Genomic DNA, 18107 nt, shown 5'->3' with positions numbered 1-18107 from the left:
CATCAGACCATGTACAGCGAAATAATTTGAAACGTGCACAAGGTTACCCAGATCGGAGAAGAATTATTTCGAAGCGATGGAGGCAGCTACATATCAACAGGCACCAAATCGGGATATATAACCCGAGGTAACGTACATGCGTGCGTTTGAAAGTTGTACAGTATGCAGAATGAAGAACACAACCTGTCATTCTTTTAAACAAGAAGAAAATGATAAAATGATAAACAATGAAACTAGGGACTAGGCTCCTGCTGACCCAATTCACCCTGGTTAACATGAAGGTCATCTCTACAAGAAAGTCTATGTGCTGCACCACTATTTTCACTTTTTCTCTCAACAATAGAATTGCCCCTCCTTCCTTAGACGGCCGCCCCTCCCAACTGCTGAACCGCAATAGATGCCGTCCATTTACATTCTTCTTTGGAGAGTGACTTGTGTTATGATAACCACCCAGTCACTTGAAGTGAAGGTATATAAAGGCAACTTCGCCCGAGTTTTAGTCGAAGATCAGTCGGATCTTTTAATAAGACAACATGGTGGCTCTGGCAAAGGTACGATATTTATTATATCGTTCAAGATGGAATTCAGTGTAATTAGACATAATCCCAACTTTTGTTCAAAAGTTAGGATTAAGTCTAATTCGATTGAAATCGATTATTTTAAATAACTTAACAAAAATTACTGTATCAATAAATAAATTAAAATTCTGCAGTAAATTAATTTTTTTTTTCTCTGGTTTCAGATGGAAAAAATTCTTCTAGTTTTGGTCGTTTGCACAACGGCCATATTTGGACAGAATGATATGTATTCGACTGAAGCCAAACACCGTTCAATTGGCAATCGCCCACCACCTTTCGCCTTTTATTCTCCACATCCGCCTACTTACGGTGTCCCTCCTCCTCAGCGCGTTCCTCCCTACCAAACTAAGTATCCCGTATCACGACCAACTTATGTGGCCCCTCCTTCGTACCCTGTTAGGCCCTCACATTCTCCCCCTGCTTACCGAAATGCTCACCAAACGGCTCATCGTGTTCCAGCGTATCAAATTCCGTATCCAGCTGCAGCTTCTTCAAGACCAATGACGACTTATGCAGCTCCAGCACCGCAAAAGCCAATTTATTCGACTCCGGTGACTCCTAGACCACCAGTTTATTCGCCTCCTGCTAATCCCCCGCATCATTCAACCTTCAATTATATGGGTCATCAAGCCCACCGTGTTCCAGCGCCACCTACCACACCAACCCCAGCCAAAGTTCCGTTCACGTATCCATCGACCACACCGAAACCCTACGCCTACAGCGCTCCATCAGCTCCAGTGACCGGACCAAGTTTGTTGGATCTTCCTTGGGTGGTAAGTAACATTTTTACACCTTGGGCACATCATTTTCCTTACAAAAATATTTATTTGACTTTAGAAACCGTTGTATGCCCGATCTCCTTCTCCCCCTGCAACTGAAAAATATTCCTGGAACGTTCAACAAGTCAGGCCAGCCGTTGCCGTTGTTCGAGATGATTCCGAAGAAGATGTTGGTGTTTTCATTTCTAGCGTGAATACCCCAGTTTCAGTCCCAGCTGCAACACCAGTTCGGTCACAAAACTTTGAAGTTCGAGGAATCCCTCAGGAAACTAGAGCACCCGTTGCTATTCCAGCGCCAACCCAAATGCCTGTTATTATTCAAGATGACTCGGACGAGGACATCCAGATAGTCCAGGAAGTAACCAGACGAACACCTTTACCGTCGAGTCCCCTTATAATTCGAGATGAGTCACAAGTTGCAAGATTTGCACCTATGCCAACTCAGGCGCCGTTTGTTCCAGCAGTAATTCGAGCAGATGACTCGAGACAACAGATGCAGAATCCTGCGGCACAAAGAGCTCCTTCAGTACCTTTACCAACTACAACACAAGTGCAAAACGTCCGTGTTATAGTCCGAGATGACTCTGTTGAAGACATTCAGATCGCTCAACGAGTTATCCCATCTCCACCAAGAGCACCTCAACCTTCGGTTAATCCTATTATAATCCGAGATGACTCTATTGAAAACATTCAGATTGCTCAACAACAACGAGTTATACCTTCTGCACCAAGAGCAACCCAACCTTCGGTTAATCCGATTATAATCCGAGATGACTCAATTGAGGACATTCAAGTCGTTCAACGAGTTATCCCATCTCCACCAAGAGTACCTCAACTTTCAGTTAATCCAATTGTAATCCGAGATGACTCTGTTGAAGACATTCGATTTGCTCAACAAGTCATCCCGTCTGCACCTAGAGCACCTCAACCTTCGGTTAATCCGATTATAATTCGAGATGACTCTGTTGAAAACATTCAGATCGCTCAACAAGTAATACCTTCTCCACCTAGAGCAACTCAACCTTCTGTTAATCCAATTATAATCCGAGATGATTCGAATGAAGATATCCAAATAGTCCAACAAGTCTTCACTTCTACACCTTCACCTAGGACAACAGCGACACCGGCGAATTTATTTATAATTCGAGATGACTCAGTTGAAGATGTTCAACTAATCCAACAAGTCCCCACTTTTACACCTTCACCTTTGACAGCAGCGGCGCCAGTGAATCCAATTGTTATCCGAGATGATTCCATTGAAGACAGACAGGTGATCCAGCTAGGCCAACAATTTCAAACTACCGCACCATTAGGAGGGACACTACCACGGGCGAATCCAATTATCGTCCAAGATGATTCAATTGAAGATTTCCAGATAGTCCAAAGAATTCAACAAGTTGCAACTATTACGCCCTCGCCTTTGGCAACGCAGACGCCAAGAATTCCAGTCGTGATTCGAGATGACTCGATTGAAGATGATGACGACAGGATCGTTCGCCTTAACTTGCCTGCACCAAACAACAATGTAATAGCTTCACCTCGACCATCAGAGATTCCATTTGTAAGGCTGGACAACTCAGATGAATTTTTATTCCGCGACGTTCCCATAGGCGTTCAACCCGTTCCAAATGCTCCCGTACTAGCCTCTGTTCCAACGGCTACTCAGGCTCCGGGCACTCAAAATTTATTTTTTAGAGACTCGGACGAAGATTTCCGAATCCTTCAGAATGCCCCCGGATCTCCAATTCTTAGAACGGCAACACAAGACAATTCACTTGAAGTCCGCTCGAATCTCTCGAATGAAGATATTGAACTGCGATTGCTTTCTCAAGGAGTTACTGCTTCAAATATTAATTTGTCTGGGCCATTACCAACCACTCCCGCACCCCGTCGTGTTGTCTTGGTGGACTCGGTCGAAGATACTCGGAGAAATCCTGGAGTTCCCATTTCGAATGTCCAACTATCTGGATCTGCAGATGTTTTCTTAGTGAATTCAAACGAAGATCTTCGGATTGCGCAGCAATTTCCTCAACCCAATGTCTCGTTATCTGGGCCGTTGCCAGGGAATTCTACACCACCCCGTTTTATTTTAGTGGACTCGACCGAAGATATCCAGGCTGCTCAACAAGTTTCCCTCTCTAACGTTTCTCCATCTGGATCTTCACCTGCGAATGCCCCTTCTGTTATTTTAATAGAGTCAGCAGAAGAAAACCAGCAAGCACAAAATGTAAACCCACTTTTACAGTCGGCAAATGTCGTATTAAGACAAGATTCACTAGAAGTTCCAGATCGAAGTGACGAAGTCCGAATTCCAACGACGGTAACCATTTCCCAAGTATCTACTAATCTTGCCAATTGATTATGATTTACACAGTAATTTGTTTTCACACGTCTTTGTTTACCAATAAATTATTTTTTTGTCTTATCTTTCTTTCCCTTTCCTTTTGATCAATCTTCCACAACTTGGATCGCTCCGGAGGACAACATTCGTCGAATGATATAATTTCATTTAAACGATGTGTTTCCAACAATTAATTGATAATTGATTTCCGTTAGAATTCATTCTGTTTTTTGTTTGTATTTTTTTATAAATGCAACGTTGTAAATGGACTCTATCCTCAGAATTTGCTCAAAACATAAATCTTGAGATGATTTTTCTTTGTATAATTATATATATGAATAAACGATCCCTTCTTGCACTCTTTAGTTTATTTTTTATTTATTTTTTAAATTATTAGAAATTTTAAAAAATGATTAAGAAATTATTAGACCAGTTAAAGTAATCAAAAGCGACAACGCTGAAGTGCAGACGAAAGGAGCAAAGGACTGTCATCTGCTCGAAGTCTTAGTTAGAGCTAATGTTGGTTGTCTTTTTTTTACTCGTTGAATTAGAAATTAAATTACCTGTTATACGTTAGTTGTTACTTGTTACTGGTACTTTTTCCCTGACATTTTACTCATGTAAATGGAAATTCCCTCTTGTATTCTTTAAGGTTATTAAATGTGAGTTTTTGTGTGTGGTGAATTCACATACACTCACTTTCACAAACATTTATACTTGGCAATTCCATCTGATCATGTGGCATGAAACTGCTGTACCTTTTCCCAAAATGTTGTCTCTTGCTGCACGTACCGGATGAACGTTTCGTTTCGTCACATGCAGAAATTCTTCAGAAAAGTGTAAGTAATTATGTTTCAACTTTTTAACCCTAAGGTTACATTTAGTTGTTGGATGACTTTGCTTCTGATCGTAATTGAGTTTTTATTTTTCTATTTACAGCCTGAGTCCTGAGCTTCTTCATTGCAGTCTGAATTTGTTGCAGCCAGCTGGTGGAACTTGGTGTTCCTCTTGCTACCAGTACCGATTGTAGCTTTCGTCACATACAGAAACACTTCATGTCCACTCCCCCTCAATTATTCAAAATGGTGGCCATCTGACATGTTGATTCCTGTAGAGGTGTGATTGTGATGAACAATTCTCATTCTCAGCTTTTTGGTAATTTCATTAATTTGTTTAATTTGTCATGATTAGACCTATTAGCATTTTTATTTAGAGAGAAGCTTATCAGGTTATTGCATGTTGCTCTTTTGTCCAACTTGAAAAATATCTTAAGAATGGATGTAAAGCCAGTTTTCTGTATGTTAGAAACTCGGGGAATGATAAGTAAAATTTCAAATTTGCTCGTATCCGTGGTTAAAACAGTAAAATGTAAAAAATGAAATCCTCCAAACCCCAGATAGTGCTTTTCTTCGTGCGGGGGACGAAATTCCGCCATTTCCCATTTGTTTCCGAGACACTGACTGAAAATGTATTACGAACTTCCGGCGTCCTTTTACCTTTTCAGTCATGTTAATCAAAAGGGAATTCCAGTTTTTATGAGTTGAATTGAGTTACAATTTGAACTTGTAGTAATAAGCCCATTTACATATGGGCCTCTCTACACATTCCTCTTCGTGTAACCAAATTGCAATCATGGTAAATATTCAGATTTTACATGAAGTATCGTATAAATTCCACATTTTTTCAAATTTGTTAATCTAGTTACAATTGAAAAATACACCAATGACAAGTGTTGCATCATTTTCAAGCAGGTACAATTGCCGCACGGCTCGAGTTGAAAGGTGAATCAGGAGAAGGCAAAACTTATTAAGCGAGAGAAATGTCGATAGAAGGCAGTCAAATGAGCATCTCCGACATGGCAACTACCAGTTCGCAATTATGGGCAAATATTCTTACTTTTTGTATTTAGTTATGTATCAATCCCATTTGTCTTTTTTTGTTAGTATGCCAGTTATTATTCATTATTAATGTGGAAACTAATTGCTCGGTTAACCATAGCGTCGTGCTGCTGTTGGGTGTTGTATCGTTGATGACTGGGTCGACCACTGGTGTACCGATGTCTTTCTGGTATGGCGAATACCAAACCGCAACGCCGCCTTACTACCCAAAAGCAACTCACGCTACAACCAGTTCCTGCACCGAAGTCTTCAAGTACTACACCACTAAGGCACCGGAGTTTTATTCCACAACTTAACTGCCCCCAGCTACTACACTGACGCCCCGAAGTATTACTCTGCCCCGAGCTACACCAACAAGGTACAGGGGTACTACACGCCAACCTACTACACCGAGGCTTCCAAGTACTACTCTGTCCTCAGCTACTTACTACACCGATGGCTAAAGTAGTACTACTCTGTTCCCAGCTACTACAACGAGGCTCCGGCTGATTACTAAACCAAAATCGTTGCAAACTACACCAAAGCGCCCAAGAACTACTCTGCCCCGATCTACACAGCCACAACTTGCGGTAACAGGCGGTCAAGTATTACGCAGCCCTACGCAGAAGCTGCCTTTTCGTACTACGAAGAAATACTACACTGATGCTCCAGTTTGCTACACCGCAACCTATGCTATACCTAGCTACAACACCGAAGCTCCCAAGTACTACTTAATTATACCGTATAAAAATTGCAATTTGTATTTTGTTCAATTGGCATTTTGTCTATTTCGTTCGGATCTTAAGATTTAAGAAGAAAGAAAAACAAACATGGGGAATTTTATGCCAAACACTTAAAAAAAGAAACTTACTGCAATTAGGAAAGGAAGGAGGAGGAAATTGGGGAAGGAAAGTAAGCATTTGAATATTTCATTGAATATTACATTTATTAATTTTCGTGAAGTTTCATATTGTCCTAATAACTTGTAAATTTGTAATAATCCTAATAAATTAAAATTAGACAAATAAAATTGTTCTGTCATAATAAACCTTCTCTAATTAATCAATCATACATTTTCCTAAAACAGTACTTAATTAACTGTTAATCACCATAACCACTTGAATGATACTGTCTTGCAGTTGTCTGCAAAATAAATAACAGCAAAGAATTGGATTTGGAGAATGTAGCCATATTTTAGAGATTATCTATGACTTGAATGCAGATTGTTAATTTGAAATGTTATACATTAGATGCCACAGTAATGATTTTTTAATCCTGGACAAAAGAAGTACCTTGCAAATACCAATTATTTAGTTTAGGAAGACATAGCTTACATTATTGGATCGTCCGTTTGTCCTCTTTTTTAACAAGCACTGAGGTTGCACCTTGGTCAACTTCAGCTGAAATCTTCTGAAAACATTGAGCCAAGAACGCAATAAGAATCATTAGCTAAATTTTGTGTTATTTAAAATCGGTTAAATTTAACTTGAAATTCCTAATCTGAATTTGTTTTTAAGTAACTTATCATGTGTAGTTGTGTACTGTGTAACTTGGAGAAGACGAAGTTTCCCCAAAGGAATCTATTTAGTAGGGCTTTTAGCCCAGACAACCTGTCACATTCCAATGTGGCTCTCCAATTATCAATGATCATCGTAACCTACAGAAAAAAAGAAAGATTTATCACAAGTATAGACAAAGTGCAGAATTACAGGAATAAAGTTAATGAGGTGATAGGTGATTATTTAGATGTCCAGTAGAGTGAGAATCAAATGAGCCAGTTAGCCTACATAATGTTGTGGTCAGATAGGGTGTGGAAAAAATTCATTTTCACCATCATTTAAGAGATTTACTTAACATTTTCTGTTGCCTTGTAGTATGCTGCGGTGAATAGAAAAGCATTCTGAATAACTGGCGTAGGTTTACCTAACCAACTGGGTGTTTTTCCTTTCAGCAATTCACTGACTAAACACTGATGCCCAGGTGCTTAAATGACTGGAATCACTTGCAGACAAGGCACATGAACCAATATCACTGCATTGTCTTCAGAGTAGAAGTTGGACTGGTGAAGTTGTGTGGTTGTTGAAGTGTGTAGAAGTTGGACTGGCGTCCATCATCACCTTGGGATTTCGTCTGTTGTGATGCTGTGTGGTGGTTTGTTGCTTGTTGGTGAAATTTTACAGGGAGAACGTTACGTGAGTATCAAAGTTATTTGTTACCTTTTTTGTCAGTTCTTTCAATTGAGAGTCAACGAGCTAGAGCGGACATTGTTTTCATGTTAACTTTTAAACGTTTCTTCTTTCTGACACTAGACAGCATAGACTTTGATAATTTTTTACCTGTCAGAATCAGTTTCGTTACGTTTACTTTGCACATCTCTGTAGAGATTTCTTAATGCTACTTTAAAAAAATTTTGGGAGATTACTGTCAGTTTCTGTTTCAGCAACAAAGCTCACTTGTTAGATTTTTAATAATGTGTTTTTTTTTCTACTTCTGGTTTTCTCTTTTCAGTCAGTAGTTCAGTAAATATTCATTTGACAAACAAAATAACCACATATTCGTGATCCTTGTCAAATTTGTGGTAAAGTTCATGTTTTCTTTTGTACGTTTTCGTACTTCCGGTTTTGAAAATTTTCCTGACCTATAGTTCAGGAAAATTCTCGATTTTGGCCAAAATATGGATTTCGTTTAAATCACATCTAATCGAACCCAAATCTCACGTAGATCACGAATATTTGGTTTATTTGGTCGGCAGCTCAATGGTTGAGGCGCTATCGCTTACTTCCGGTAAACTTCCGGAAAATTTGCATAAAACTAAAAAGTGAGCTTTGTTCTCTGCACAATTCTAAAGACTCCTTTGCCAGTTTAAGCAAACAGAAATGGTCTTTTTGATTACTTTTGTGACTTTTTTACTATCTAAAGCCGGTCAGTTTTGGACGTGTCTAATAGATGGCGTGAAGGATATTGTGTTGATATGTGCTTATGGCGGCTCGTTGTCAACAGTTCAGCCACAGCTATTTTTTTCAAAAATTACCAATGAATTCGTTGGTAAATTGGATATATTTTGTGTGCAATTTGTTGGGCATGTGTTCTTTTTGTATGTGTTTAATAACCTTCATATTTCTCATTAATTTCCAGGAGAAAATGTGAAAGGGGCGTGTAGCCTACTGTCAACTATTGTGCTGTAAATCCTGGTAGCTATCCTACTGAATGTGTCATCCAAATGACAGAGGTAACAACCAACACTAGCTTAATCAAGTATTGCTGAAATATATATTGTTCTCATCTTTTATAAGAATTCATCATAAATATCGACTGATTATATTGGACTTGCTAGATCACCAACTCCAGCATAGACCAATCTCTCATTCCATCTTCTTAACCTTGGATAACTGATTGGTAGTTTAGTGTAAGTATACTTGTCATGTCACTAAACTTTCTTTGTTGCAGTCCAATATGTATTTAAAGTATTGATCTGCGCTGGCGTCTATATAGTATATAAATGAATATAATAGTACATTGATGACACAAATTATAAACAAGGTGACATATTTTTTATTTACAGGTTCTTGGGTTTGTAATTTTGCATGACAAACTTTATGAGAAGTCACGTTTTTGAAGAAAAAGGACAATGAGTATACAGTCAACACGGTCCTTTGTTTGGTAGCCGTAGCCTGTTTCCTGGATCCATCCAGGATCCAATCCAGGATAGGAACAGTTTGAACAGGAATCAAACTGCGAAACGACTGCACATTTACTATGAGACCTATTAGAATAAACAGGGATATTATACTAGGTAGACAGGAAAACCATGAATTTAACATTAAACTTTTCCTTAATAAAATAGACAAGGGTCTGCTTATAAATTAAAGTACCATCACTAATTTCCTACGTCAGTTTGGAGTTTATCTTTTGACAGAACATTTCAATAAAAAACTAGACACTTCCCAAGTCACAAATAATATTTCAGTCAAATCACCATTTCCTTTTCTTGCAGCTTTGCTTCTAGTCTTACTTCTCCACTTGTTGATAACAAAAACTGCATGCAGCAGATTGAAAATCACATTGTCACCGAGTCCTGTAGTGAAAAAGAAAAATCATTAATTAACATATAAACTTGTATCAGCTGTAAAAAAAAACATGTGATGGAAGACAAGAAAGAAAAGTCATGTCCCGTTAAGTTTAAAAATTAATCAAATCCGAGCAGCAACAAATGTTGAAAAACACAAAAAAGGAGAAATGTTCTAGTTAGATCAAAAAGAAAATTACAATACAGCAAGCAACCATCTTTTCAGAAAAACTATAAACCTGCTATAATATTTTAATTAACTTTGTGAAACTTCCTCAATTACAACACAATATCACAACCAAATTACCATTTCAAGATGTCTTCATTGATATTTAACTTTAAACACCAGCATTATCGACTGGTTCATTAACCTTCAGCTCAACTCAACTTGAACTCCCTCTCACCAGCTGGCTGCAACACAACCACCTGCATGACAACAATGGCCAATCTGTCATTTTCTCAAATTCATCAATAGATAATATGAAAACAGAATCTCTTACCCAAAAATGAACTGCACACCAAAGTTCAACAGAAAAATTAGCTGATACATCTTAACTGACGATGGAAGCCTACAGAGCAAAAGAACATCAATTAACAGAATGACACTTCGAAATGTGAAAAAAAAATTCCAATGAAAATTTACAAAGCAAAACAAAAATTTCAAGTTTAAACTTCAGACAACAAATATAAAATGAATGATTCAAACACTTAATAGTTAAAGCAATAAAAATAATTCATACCAACACCACAGATGGCATGAAGCACTTCCCCACACCAGCACACAGTCATGATGCAACACCTCACCACACCCTTCACCAGTTGGCTCCATGTGAACTTTTAACCACCATGAAAAAGCTCAGTCTCACCAAACCATTAATCCTACATGAAAAAAAAAACCTTAATTATTATCATAGATCAAAGTACTATTTTACAATTCAATTATCTACATAATTCCTATCACTTAACCCCAATCAGAGACAAAAAAAACCTACTGGGATAAGACTCTGTGACCAGGAGAAATGTATCATAGGCAAGACAGATTGACAAATGTGTCTTACAATGTATCTGTATTCTTCTAAATCTTCTTCGGCATTTAAACAAAGGCATCTGTTAATTGTCTGTACATTCAGAAACCCTAATGAACTGAAAACTAAATTACCTTTGAGATATTTGTGAAGAATTTTTAAGTTGACCGCACGAACAATGTAACTGACAGTTTCTCTAGAAGACGACGTCAGGCTCAGTAGCATTAGATTGCCATGTTGCGGCACTTTATCCCTGGGAAAAAAAAAAAAAAAACTCTAAAGCCAACATGACAACAACAAAACAATTATCTTTTCCCTTAAATTAAAATAATTCTTTTCCCATTTAAAGCAAGTCTACACAATAATTCTTTTCCCATTTTAAGCAAGTCTGCACAATCACCTTTTTAACGCATTTCTCCTGGGAAATCACTGCACACCAAACAGCAACAACAAACCAGCTCAAACATCAAACTGACCATGGGAACCTATATTTTCAAAGTAAAACAAAAAATGCAAGTTTAATTTTATCTTTCAATTGTAAAATAAATGGTTCAAATACTTAAAAGTTGAAGCAATCATACACTTGAATGACTTAACTCAACACTTAAATGATTTAACTAATTGAATTTAACTAAAACTATTTAACTTTTTGAATTTCTGTTAGAAAAAAAATTGAAAAATCTACCATCTGATCAAATCCTTTTCATACAAGCTGTCTTATTGATAAGTAGGATTGCCCTAGTAGTTGCCATGTCATTTGAATCAAGAACTGAAGTTTTACTTCAGTAAATTCTTAACTGAAAATAAGCATAGGTAGCACACATACTTTGAAAAAATTAAAGCAAAATGCTAACCCTTGATTTGTCTCATGAGTACTTACATTATTACTATTTCATGTAGATTTCCTATTTCCATCACTATATTGTCTTTCAATGTAGTAGAGACCCTCTTAGACCTTCATTAAACGGCAATGACCACGTACACGTAAAGCAATAAAGAAGCTTTCAGACTCCATCTGTTAATAAAATTAAAACTTAATTTCAGAAACAAATAATAAAATTCTAATGTAGAAACAATTTCAGATTTCAAAGTTAATCAACATTATTGCTCTTACTAATCTTAAGTACTGAATGTGGCGAAACATGCAACATGAACCAAGAGACGACATTTTGGAGAAAATGAACAGCAGACCTCATGAGCTGAGAAATAATCATTGAAGAACCATTAGAAATTAAACCATTAGATTAAAGAAAAATTACCATTAGCAATTAATCTTGCAAATATAAGTTACATGCCATGGTCCCTGTAAGTTGACCACACAAAATATTTAAATTTAATAACCTTAAGGAATAAAGGCAGGAATTGTTACCATATTATTACCATTATCACCAGCCAAGCTACTCCACAGTGTACTCTGACAGTGTCTTCATTCTCCACGTCCAAAATGACAATGGTATGAGAAAAGGCTCAGCAGTTGATTATGGTTTCCGTTGATTATCCATCTCAGAGGGAATCTCTCAACTGAACACCAGAAAACACCATAAACAGCTCATAAACTGAACAAGGAAACCTACAAAACAAACAGAAATTAATAAACCAATAATATTTTCACATATTAGAAGAAAAACAAGGGAATGTTCTACATGATAAAAATCTCTCATTCTTCACAAACTGACTTTTTTCACAAGATCTTATTTAGAAGCAGAAAGTACTTGTCAAATCTATATCAAGAGTTCAATGTACAACCTTAGTTAATTCTAAGCAAACACAAGCATATGTAGCACACTTATGTAGACTTAAATTCAAGAAAAATTCTAACCCTATTGGTTGTTTAATTACCAACTAACAAAACACTTCTCACAAAAGCTGTCTTACACTGAAGACCGAAATAAGATGTCATTTGTCTTCAATATCAAGAACAAAATGCTAAAAATGGTACTTGATTGCCTTCTCGATTTAGCTTAAAAGTACTTAATTTCCTTCAAATTTCCTCTTTTCATCTTTTTTGTCTTGCAAAATAGTAGAGACCCTCTTCATGACGAGGCAGCGAACACGTGCACGTAGTGCGATGAAGAAGTTCACACCAGACTGTTGATAGAAAAATTAAAACTCAATTACTGTCAGAAACAAAGTTTTAAACATGTAACCCGTAAATTAATTACACGGAACACACACAATTTAAATTCATTAACCTTGATGAAGAAAAAACAACAGGAATTATCATTGAAGAAAAATGTGAGGAGAGACACGGCCCCGGCATAAGCCAATAGCTAAGGTAACCTTCTCGGACAGTGTCTTGAAGAAAAACTGACTGTCGTCTCTAGAATTTAATGACCCCTCCCCCCCCTCTTCTTCCTTCCAGAATTACCAGGGCTGAATAGTTCAATCCCTAAAAACACACTGAAATATTTTGACACCTAGTGACAGCTTCTGACAGCTTGATACGCGTACAGTACCCACTGTATCAATATTCAACGATATGAAAGTGAAACCGGTTGGCCTTCGATTCTAGGTAGACTGAACTGTTTTTTGATTTGATTTGATACGGTAGGTGCTACTGGCCATGGCGGTAGACTGAACTGTTGTAATGTTATTAATTTTCAAATTTCGTAATCTGCTGTTGTTTGTCTTTTTTTTTCTAGCAATTTTCAGTCTTAGTAATTATTTTGAAAGCAGAGGAAATTAGCATTTGAATCAAGATGCCACGAGATTCACGGGAACTTCTTCCAACCACTTTTGACAGGCGACTACACTTTTTGGAGGTAGGCTACAAGCACAGAAACAAAATGTCTTTCATAACCACTGTTTTCTGACACTTGTGAATGCTCAGAAGGAAATACTGAAAAAGGACCAACAGATAGAATCATTGCAAATATTGTGTGAGAATGGGCAAAGGGAATTAAGCCAAACTAAAATTGAATTATCTGTAGCAAAGTCTTACATCAATACTCTTCCTACTCAACAAAAAGTTGTCAAACTAAAGGTAGTTATCAAATAACAAAGACTAGTATATTTAACTGTGATATTAAGACTATTACATTAAAGAGGATGAAATAATTTTTGTTTTTGATAGAATATTATATCTGACCTGAATGAAGAGAAGGAACAACTCACTCATGATTTTCTTACCCTTAAAGAATTAAACTCTGATTACAATTTTAAAATATTGGCTTTACATAAAGAAGTTCAAGATAAAGAAAATGCTCTTCAAAGCAAAGCAGATGAAGTGGATGCTCTCAAATACACCATCAAACTATGGGAGAATCGAAGAAAAGCTGCACAGGAAGCAGGACATGTAACGGTTGAAGATGTAGTTGCTGAGAAAATGAAGTATTCACGCATACACGTCTTCTTGCAAATTTTTGAAAAATAAGAATTTAATTTCTTTTGCAGGCTACAACAACAATTTCAAGATATGCTGAAAATAGCCGCTTGTCGTGAACAGTATTTTAAGGCTAGGATAGATAAGATGAAGGTACATTTCCCAACTTTATCCCAAGTTTCCACTTTCTTAAGTATTTTTTTTTTTTAGGATCAAGTTGATAAACATAAACTTGCCTTCGATAGTCAAAAAGAAAAGTGTACCTCATTACATTCGGCAGTGATTCTAAAATTAGAAAATGAATCTGAAAAAAATCGATTGGAAATAAAAAGGCTCACCGAAGCTAAAGAGCGTTTAGAAGAAGCAGTCTCTTCCTTGAATTGTAAACTAGCAGAACATAATGCTTGCGAAATTATTCGAAAGAAAACGGATGAATGTGTGAAAATCTGCATAGCGGGGATTTCAAAATGCCAGAAATGTGTAAAAAGATTGATAGATTTCATTAACAAAGCAATATCAAAACAGTTTTTGGATCCTTCACTTCTGTTCTCCACTGGCGATGGTAAAGAACACACTATACATTTCACCAGAATTATGTAGTTTTTCTCTTAATTTTTTTCTTTTGAATTAGATTGTTTTGAGTTCGAGTCTGAAGATGGAGAAAGTCTGAACAAACTAGCAGAAAAGCGTATGTCGGAAATCAATGCCCTTGACAAGCTGGTAGGAAATTGTCAAAAAACTATCACTGATATTTACGTTTCCAATTTGAGTAATTCCGTGGAAAGCCAGTGCCAGGTCCAGTGACAATCAGCAATCCTGTAAAAAGGTAGAAGTATCGCCAACGAGACAAGGGATTAATGTGAATAGAATAAAGCCCCAATTATGTATTTTTAACTTGTATATAAGAATCAACAGAAAAAAGTGAAATAAAACCAAATATAGTATAAATCAAATTCAACCTTTTTAAAAATGACTTCAACATTTTGTTGATGTCTAAACCCCGTGGCAGTGAAATTATTTGTTTTGGAAACAGTTTTGGAATAAATTCTTAATTATCAATTTTCAAAATAGGCGATTTCATTAGTACCCAACAGTTCCGTCATTATTATATGAGCGGATATGTCCCCAAACCCGCAGTCGACTTATGCCTCCATCCGGGGCCATAATAAGTCGAATAAGATTGACAGTGCCGTGAGGGTGAATTATAGAGGCTCCTGAAAAATAGTGGGGTTTATTTGGCAAGAGTTTTTGATTGGAAAGTATTGTCTTCCAAGGTTCCCCTTCCATTTTCATAATTTTTTCCTCTTCGCCGGGTGGAGCATAGCAACCCTCCAAAAGGCAATAATCAGGAAAGTTGCACTTAAAATGATGAGTATCAACCTCAACAGCAGTGACGATACCCGAATGGCCAAGGCGAAAGCAAGCCCACTCTTTCCCAGTAACAAGCAAATGACCATTCACGTCCTCTGAAATATAAACAAAAAAACAAAATAAATAATATTATAAAGACTAGAAATTTTATTAAGAAATATGAACAAAATCGCAAAATAACAAATAAGAAATAACCTTCAAGGATGGAAGGTCTATCCAACCGTCTGGCGGTTTCCCTGTCATTTAAACATAATTTTAGTAATTTCATGAATCGCGTAAAAATAATAATCAACAAAAACTTATCCATTTTCATTTACCATCCGTCATACATGCCGGTACCTCGTCCAGGGCTTATAAGATTCTTGGGATTCCCAAAATGAGCATCACTAAATCCCATGCACTCACCACCATTAGCTAACGCAACCAAATCCACTCTCTAACAAAATAAGAAATTTGATAGTGGAGAAATTGATTAATACAAGTTTTATATAATCGGTAAGAAATACAGTAATACACACTTCAGACGCAGGAACAGTAGTCCAATCAAACTTTGGTGTTCCATAAACATGAAGGCGGGCAACACCTCCGTCAGGGTACAAGTTGAAGCGAATATGAGTGAACCTGTCTTTAATATTCAACGAATTGAAATAATTGTGGCACGTCTCGGGAGAACCGGGTTTAAGTTCTGACATGGGGACAAGTTCTTCCCAGAGCTAAATTGAATAACAATCATTTAGTAAAATCATAGCAATAAAGATATCTAAACTTTTTAAACTAAGTAATTACCTCTGAATGCATGGCATTAACTGTTACCATTTCATCCAAGTAAGCTTGATTTCCTATATGGGATCGTCGCACCGGTAACTTTTCTTCTTCTATCATAAAAAAAAAGTTAAATGGCGAAATCCATTTAAAGCTTATTAATAATAACTTGATTACGTTCAAGTGGCAAAACAGCAGCCTGGATCGACATCTTTGGAGGATAATTTCCAACAAAGTAAGAAGTATCCACATCAAATCCATGGATACAACCAGGAATACCTGACATTAACAAAATTTTAAATCATATTTTACCATATTTTTATGGTCTTGAAAAAACGTATTTTGGGGATGATGAATATTATTTCAAACGTTATATTGTTTCATTCTTACCTAGTTTGATGATGCACCAGTCATGTCCTACAACAAAACAAAGAAAAAACGACGCAGAAAAAAAAATGAAATAACTTTTTATTTAATTTTCTTTCTCCAATGTAAAATAAAATAAAAGTAATTATAATTACCAGCAACTCTTTTACGTCTCGATTCCCATCCATCCATCCATTTCCCATAATCTAAAATCCAATGCAACAAAAGTAGCAGGGAGAAGTTTGTTTAATATTCATTTTTAATAATTTTTCTGTAGGTATATTTCACATCTTATTATCTCCGTTTTTTAAAACTACTGTTTCGCGAAAGGGCGAAACGAATGCGAGACCATTTTTATGTAATAAGGGTAAAATAACGTTTTCTGCATACGTAGATGAAGTACGCAATTCATGTACAAGCTATAGCTATAGCTATAGCAGCAACCAAATTTAATAGCAAGCCAAACTTTAAAAAGCAGGTAGGAATGAAAACTAATTCAAGAGTAAGAAAACTGAAAAATTCAAATCAATGGTTCTACAGAAAACCCTTACGTAAAAGAATAAAAAATAGAACAGAATAGAAACCTGTATAGACTCCTTCACGCCATTCTGGTTTTGTTTCCTAAAAATAACATATTTCATGTTCAACTCATCTTCACTTATATGTAAATGTAAAAACCATTTAATAAAAATAAATTACCTTCAACAAATTTTCTGCTACTGCAAATCCATCATCAGTGGCAAACAATATTTTCCCACCATTCTGTTCAGCAATTGAAAAAGATTTTTTAAAATGGTACTTGGTAAATTATGTACCTTTGGTTAATCTTAATGAAGAAAGTTTGAATTCAAAATTTTTCGTTAAGAAAAGTCTGCTAATGAAACAATGGAACAAAAAGTACATCAGCCTAGTACTTTTTATTATTTTGAGATGTTAGAAATGAATGTTAGTATGCATATTGCATAACCTATGAGAAACATACAGTTGATGGCAGTTTGGGAAATTATGTTTTTGTATTACCTTACAAGCGGTCAAATCAGGTTTGGAAAGAAAATCCTGCACGGGAGGCACACGAGTGTCATCTTTCTTCAAAGATTCAGATTTTTCATCGGGCTTTTCATTCATGTTGACTAAAACTACAATAGGCTCATAATATTCCTGAATCTTATTTCATATGTCAACATAAGGCCTCTTAAAACTCACGACCGGTATGAAACTTCTATGTGTGTGATCCGAAATCAGCCACGTATTACTAATCTTAATGCCATATTTACAATTGAGTAGTTGACACTAGCGCTCCTAACGGCAGGTATTCAAAGGTCTCACTTCGGTTTCATCTCATCCCGTTCAAAGTTCAAACATCGTTCAAATTACAGAAATTCGATTGAAAATTATGACAAAGTTTCAAACTCGACCCATTGACAACGAAGTTCCGTTCCGTTCTCACTCCGCGGGACAGCAAGTCAGCAAAATAAAGAAAGATGATGCGAAATTAGTCATGACCAGGCGTAACATGATTTATGGCTTCTTCATGTTCTAGACTTGTTGAATAATGAAAAAAAAATATTCCTTTGGGGTTTGGGCGAACAAATGGCAAACAGATCGCATTTTAAGAATTGG

The 18107-nt window shown here is 36.5% G+C and overlaps 3 protein-coding genes and 3 long non-coding RNA genes across 15 annotated transcripts; 5 read left to right on the top strand and 1 right to left on the bottom strand.

Annotated features, from left to right (window-relative positions):
• Positions 1 to 30: 30 nt before the first annotated feature.
• Positions 31 to 3782, top strand: LOC124310893 (mucin-2-like). 5 transcript variants are annotated; one of them, XM_046775027.1, is made up of 4 exons: positions 31 to 551; positions 743 to 1351; positions 1416 to 1952; positions 2331 to 3782. In XM_046775027.1, the coding sequence occupies exons 1-4, from the start codon at positions 534 to 536 to the stop codon at positions 3714 to 3716; spliced, it is 2550 nt and encodes an 849-aa protein (XP_046630983.1). In that variant the 5' UTR covers positions 31 to 533; the 3' UTR covers positions 3717 to 3782. The 5 variants fall into 5 exon arrangements, with proteins under 5 accessions (XP_046630983.1, XP_046630980.1, XP_046630982.1 ...); XM_046775024.1 differs by having other exon boundaries at positions 1416 to 1961; positions 2055 to 3782; XM_046775026.1 differs by having other exon boundaries at positions 1416 to 2150; positions 2337 to 3782.
• A 624-nt stretch (positions 3783 to 4406) lies between these two features.
• Positions 4407 to 5495, top strand: LOC124311611. 2 transcript variants are annotated; one of them, XR_006909994.1, is made up of 4 exons: positions 4407 to 4537; positions 4638 to 4853; positions 4912 to 5021; positions 5095 to 5315. It is a non-coding gene; the product is annotated as an uncharacterized LOC124311611 (long non-coding RNA). The 2 variants fall into 2 exon arrangements; XR_006909993.1 differs by lacking the exons at positions 4912 to 5021; positions 5095 to 5315 and adding an exon at positions 5447 to 5495.
• Positions 5496 to 5701: 206 nt separating this feature from the next.
• Positions 5702 to 6427, top strand: LOC124311661. The gene is made up of 2 exons (XR_006910097.1): positions 5702 to 5998; positions 6062 to 6427. It is a non-coding gene; the product is annotated as an uncharacterized LOC124311661 (long non-coding RNA).
• A 2036-nt stretch (positions 6428 to 8463) lies between these two features.
• Positions 8464 to 9229, top strand: LOC124311702. The gene is made up of 4 exons (XR_006910149.1): positions 8464 to 8620; positions 8711 to 8804; positions 8869 to 8971; positions 9138 to 9229. It is a non-coding gene; the product is annotated as an uncharacterized LOC124311702 (long non-coding RNA).
• A 3907-nt stretch (positions 9230 to 13136) lies between these two features.
• Positions 13137 to 14941, top strand: LOC124311266 (interaptin-like). 5 transcript variants are annotated; one of them, XM_046775690.1, is made up of 7 exons: positions 13137 to 13178; positions 13309 to 13428; positions 13497 to 13649; positions 13740 to 13996; positions 14060 to 14141; positions 14199 to 14550; positions 14620 to 14941. In XM_046775690.1, the coding sequence occupies exons 2-7, from the start codon at positions 13366 to 13368 to the stop codon at positions 14790 to 14792; spliced, it is 1080 nt and encodes a 359-aa protein (XP_046631646.1). In that variant the 5' UTR covers positions 13137 to 13178; positions 13309 to 13365; the 3' UTR covers positions 14793 to 14941. The 5 variants fall into 5 exon arrangements, with proteins under 5 accessions (XP_046631646.1, XP_046631647.1, XP_046631649.1 ...); XM_046775691.1 differs by lacking the exon at positions 13137 to 13178 and adding an exon at positions 13193 to 13213; XM_046775693.1 differs by lacking the exon at positions 13137 to 13178 and having other exon boundaries at positions 13247 to 13428; positions 14620 to 14708; positions 14778 to 14941.
• On the bottom strand, positions 14853 to 17753 carry LOC124311226 (allantoicase-like). The gene is made up of 11 exons (XM_046775625.1): positions 17508 to 17753; positions 17187 to 17249; positions 17072 to 17108; positions 16643 to 16693; positions 16512 to 16538; positions 16299 to 16400; positions 16146 to 16234; positions 15878 to 16072; positions 15677 to 15795; positions 15555 to 15595; positions 14853 to 15454 (listed from the first exon to the last, which is right to left on the bottom strand). Exons 1-11 carry the CDS (start codon positions 17610 to 17612, stop codon positions 15069 to 15071), a joined length of 1215 nt encoding a protein of 404 aa, XP_046631581.1. The 5' UTR covers positions 17613 to 17753; the 3' UTR covers positions 14853 to 15068.
• Between the last annotated feature and the right edge of the window lie 354 nt (positions 17754 to 18107).

Source organism: Daphnia pulicaria, chromosome 8, assembly GCF_021234035.1.
Source record: "Daphnia pulicaria isolate SC F1-1A chromosome 8, SC_F0-13Bv2, whole genome shotgun sequence".
Classification (NCBI taxonomy): domain Eukaryota; kingdom Metazoa; phylum Arthropoda; class Branchiopoda; order Diplostraca; family Daphniidae; genus Daphnia; species Daphnia pulicaria.
Note: the sequence above shows the minus strand (reverse complement) of the source record. Positions and strands in the feature narration are given on the sequence as shown.